At 45.6% G+C, this 4,512-nt stretch overlaps 1 protein-coding gene across 1 annotated transcript in view; it reads right to left on the bottom strand.

Annotated features, from left to right (window-relative positions):
* SGSM2 (small G protein signaling modulator 2) overlaps positions 1–4,512 on the bottom strand; it is a 43,747-nt gene that overhangs the window by 3,747 nt on the left and 35,488 nt on the right. Inside the window, exons 17-21 of the mRNA XM_057379438.1 lie at positions 2,946–3,346; positions 2,142–2,266; positions 1,234–1,316; positions 691–800; positions 408–504 (exon numbers count right to left, since the gene is read on the bottom strand). Of these exons, the coding sequence (XP_057235421.1) occupies positions 408–504; positions 691–800; positions 1,234–1,316; positions 2,142–2,266; positions 2,946–3,346 (816 nt within the window). The remainder of the gene's footprint in view (positions 1–407; positions 505–690; positions 801–1,233; positions 1,317–2,141; positions 2,267–2,945; positions 3,347–4,512) is intronic.

Below are 4,512 nucleotides of genomic sequence, written 5' to 3'. Positions count from 1 at the left end.
TGTCAGCACCAGCACTGCTGGGCTGTGGTGCTGCAAGGACAGGGGTGCTCCCACAGCATTCAAGRCAGCTCACTCAAAGCACAGCAGCTCCTGAGCTATTGCTGGGGTGCATTTGTTATCACAGGGATTRGACAGGAGCTATCAAAGCTTACAGAGGAGTGGGATCACCTTYTTGAGCAAACAGGCATTTGAACTGGGCAGAAACCTGGCTCCAATCACATCAGGAATTTGCAACACCCCTTTCTAAGTCAGGACTCACTCCAGTGCTGTTTGATCTCAGAGCTGCTTTATCTTTTCTGGCTACAAACTCTCCAGTGATCCCAGCTGCCACWCACCATCCTGACAGACACTCACACCAAAATACAGTTCTACACAATTCATATAAACTACAGATGCAGAACATTTACCTCTTTTAAAGTCAAGCAGGAACCAGCGATAGCAGAAGTAAAAATGAGTGTAATCTCCATTCTGGTGCATCAATTCAAAAAGCTCTGAGTCCAGAATCTAGAATGGAAAAAATTATCTGTCAGGTCTGAAAGCAGCCATGGTCAGAGGTGCTGAACTCCCACTCTGCTCCTCATGCCATGGTCAGAGCAGCTGCTCAGCACAGGGACAGCCTTTTCCTGTGTGTGCCCTGCCCCAGTGCTGAGCCACAGCCTTTTCTTCTTTCAGACCCYCAAACAGACTCACCTGGATGAGGGACCTCATGTTGGCAAAGTGTGTGTCCATGGCACCTCCGTTGGGGAAGTTCTGGCTCATYCTCTTCATCAGGTGGCTGAAGCAGCTGTAGGCCAGCTGATCTGCAAGGACAGGGAGAAATCATGGGATTCCTTGAACCATAATAATGGAACTGCAGGGTCTTTCCTTTTGCTGTTCTCTTAATCCCACGATTTAGATGAAAGAGAGGTTGGTACCTGACTCTGGACCATTTTTACTGGTTATATTCCAAAGAATCCCACTGCAGTTGACTTTCCAGTTTCAGCAACTTCCAGAAGACAGTAATTTTACCAATTTTATCCTGGAAGTCAGTGAGTGAACAGGGCAGCCCTGAGACACTAATGTTAGCCATCTCAACAACAGCCACAGGTAGAGAAAACACGAATCAGGAGCTGCAGGTTTGATTTTGCTGGTGACCCAGCCCTGGTTAATACAGACAAYTCCTTCTGAAACAGCATTTCTAAGGAAAGACCTCACAAAGGATACCAGCATGGCCCAAAGGAAAATCCTTCCTACCATTGTCCAGAATAACCATCAAAGGAGCCAGGAGGTCACACATCCCTTGGACATAACCAACTTCTAGGTGCTCCCAGACATAGCTGTGGAAAGAAGAAATCCTTGTATTGAAGGCCAATTCCATATGTGAGATCAAATCCTAAGCAGCTGCTGAACGTGTGAGTCTCAGAGCCTTCTGACATTTCCTGGAGTATTTCACAACCCTTCACTGTTTGCTTCCTRGATAAAGAGGCCAACCCTCACACACATGGCTTGCATCTCAGTGGTTTGGAAAAAAACAGCTGACAAAGGCCCAAAATGGAAAAAAAAWTTAGTTTGTTAAAGGTACCTGGGATGTGGCTTTTGTTTTCTGCCCTAAGTGGAATTTTGCTCTCTTTTCTGAGTGTTAAAGTCAATGACACTTCCTGCTTTAAGGGTAGCTGAACCACCTTGGTGGCAATTTGTTTTCCCAGCTGGAAAAAGAACATTCTGTTGTTTCCAGCTGCTGTCAGTGGTCAGACTCTGGCTTGATTTGCTTTGCATTTGTAGATACAGACTTTGTGTCCACTTACACAGATCCCTCAGCACTGCACCTGGGCACAGGTAGTGTCACCTTTACAGCACATCCTCAGAGCATGGATSTATCACACTCATCAGGAGAAACACAAACCTCAGACTACAKTCAKAAAACAGCTCTCTAAAATAGGATCWGTCTCTTGAGAGAATCTTCTCAGGTCTGCATTCCAAACTTGGACCCATGCTCTAACCTGCCCTCCTGCCTGTTCCTCCTTCTGGACTTTCTGCCAAGTTTTTAAAAATTCATTAGTGAGAATTCTTAATGATTGTTATTTCTGTATTATTATAGTTCATAGATTAGATTATGGATTGTAACAGAAATGTGAAAGTAGTTGGGTTTACAAGCTCATTACCTGCACATGACATTTCGGAGCTTCTCCAGGTTCTCAGCAGTAAAATACCAGTAATTCCGGTCACATCTCTGGACATCTTTATCAATTCTGTGCAAATTTAAGGCAACAGTGTCCAATAACTCTATCTAGAAGAGAGAAGTTTTAATTAGATCAGCCAAGTTTACAGCATTCCCAGAACTCTGTACAGATTTGCTCTGAGAATCACCAAACCAGAAACACTACACTTTTACTTTAAGCTGATGAGGGCATCAAAATACTCAATTATGGTCAAAAATGTGAGGTAAAACACATTTGTTTACACTGGGAAATGTGCCAAGCTTGTCCTATTATTTCCAAATGGTTAATTCCAGCTAAATAACTTCAGCAGCAAGAAGCAAAAATTATGCTGCTAATCTGAGAGCAAACAGTAACAGAGGTGGTGGCATCTTGAAGATCTTAGCAGATTTAAGTTGTGGTTCAGTTTGATTAGATGGGGGTTTTAGCTTGACTTAAATAACACTAGAATTTACGAATAATGTGTTGTCCACACCACAGGCCCTGGAGGGTTCTAACTGCTAGAAATGTACCACATTGCTTATCTTGCCCTCCTACTAAAAAACCCAAATTTTTCTTGCTGCCTTATTTCCAATCTATCTCAAAATCCAGATGAAAAGATTTGGATGCAAAAATCCTCAGTTATCATTCCACCAGCTGTAGTTCTAGCTTGGGACTGTCTCTCATTAAATCCTATCTGAAAAAGTACAAGTGCTTGTTAAAAAAAACAATGCTGTGCAAAGAGATGATGGTACTTCAGTTGTGACCTACTGTGTAGGACGCAGCGCAGACAGAAGCAACATCCATTAAATAATCCACCTGGGAGCAGAGCTGCTCTTCTGAGACAGAGTCCTGAGACTGCAGCACCCCTGGSCGGGCTCTCTGCACGTGGGGTGTGCCTGCTTCAGTCCTCCCCACCTCAGTGCTGCTTTCTTCCTCAGCCCCATCCTCAAAGGAGCCGCTGTGGCCGTCGTCAATGCTGGACAGGATGCCYGAGGCCACTGAGTAATTCCTGGAGGATGGCAGCCCCGAGTCGGGTGAATCAAACTCCACAGCCACTGGGGCCAGCACTGCTGTCAGCGTGGGGTCCTCCTGCCCTTTGGGCTCCTGYTCTGCTGACTCTGTTTCATCTACAGATATGAACACCTGGGACATGCAAAACCAAACATATGCTTTAATAGCAGTGATCATTTCTCTGTACTGGATCTAAAGGACCTATAAGGGATAGATCTGGAGAGCCATTCCCCTGTAAGAGGGGATCTCCCTTAGCAGGTGAACCTGAGAGCCCCTTAGGCACACCCTGCTTAAGAACAAACATAAACCACCCAAAATTCAGATCTACTCTTCATTGTCATGGTGAACCTGAGAGCCCCTTAGGCACACCCTGCTTAGGAACAGGTACAAACCACCCAAAATTCAGACCTACTCTTCACTGTCACGGTGAACCTGAGAGCCCCTTAGGCTCACCCTGCTTAAGAACAAACATAAACCACCCAAAATTCAGACCTACTCTTCACTGTCATGGTGAACCTGAGAGCCCCTTAGGCTCACCCTGCTTAAGAATAAGCATAAACCACCCAAAATTCAGACCTGCTCTTCACTGTCACAGTGAACCTGAGAGCCCCTTAGGCTCTCCCTGCTTAAGAACAGGTACAAACCACCCAAAATTCAGACCTACTCTTTCCCATCACGGTGAACCTGAGAGCCCCTTAGGCTCATCCTGCTTAAGAACAGATAAACCACCCAAAATTCAGACCTACTCTTCCCTGTCACGGTGACCCTGAGAGTCCCTTAGGCTCACCCTGCTTAAGAACAGGTACAAACCACCCAAAATTCAGACCTACTCTTTCCCATCACGGTGAACTTGAGAGCCCCTTAGGCTCACCCTGCTTAAGAACAGATAAACCACCCAAAATTCAGACCCACTCTTCACTGTCATGGTGAACCTGAGAGCCCCTTAGGCTCACCCTGCTTAAGAACAAACAAACCACCCAAAATTCAGATCTACTCTTCATTGTCATGGTGAACCTGAGAGCCCCTTAGGCACACCCTCCTTAAGAACAGATAAACCACCCAAAATTCAGACCTGCTCTTCACTGTCACAGTGAACCTGAGAGCCCCTTAGGCTCACCCTGCTTAAGAACAAACATAAACCACCCAAAATTCAGACCTACTCTTCAGTGTCACAGTGAACCTGAGAGCCCCTTAGGCTCACCCTGCTTAAGAACAAACATAAACCACCCAAAATTCAGACCTACTCTTCCCTGTCACGGTGAACCTGAGAGAACAAACATAAACCACCCAAAATTCAGACCCACTCTTCACTGTCACCGTGAAC

The sequence above is a fragment of the Malurus melanocephalus genome, unplaced genomic scaffold (assembly GCF_030028575.1).
Source record: "Malurus melanocephalus ecotype Western Australia unplaced genomic scaffold, MMel_1.1 scaffold_406, whole genome shotgun sequence".
Lineage (NCBI taxonomy): Eukaryota > Metazoa > Chordata > Aves > Passeriformes > Maluridae > Malurus > Malurus melanocephalus.
Note: the sequence above shows the minus strand (reverse complement) of the source record. Positions and strands in the feature narration are given on the sequence as shown.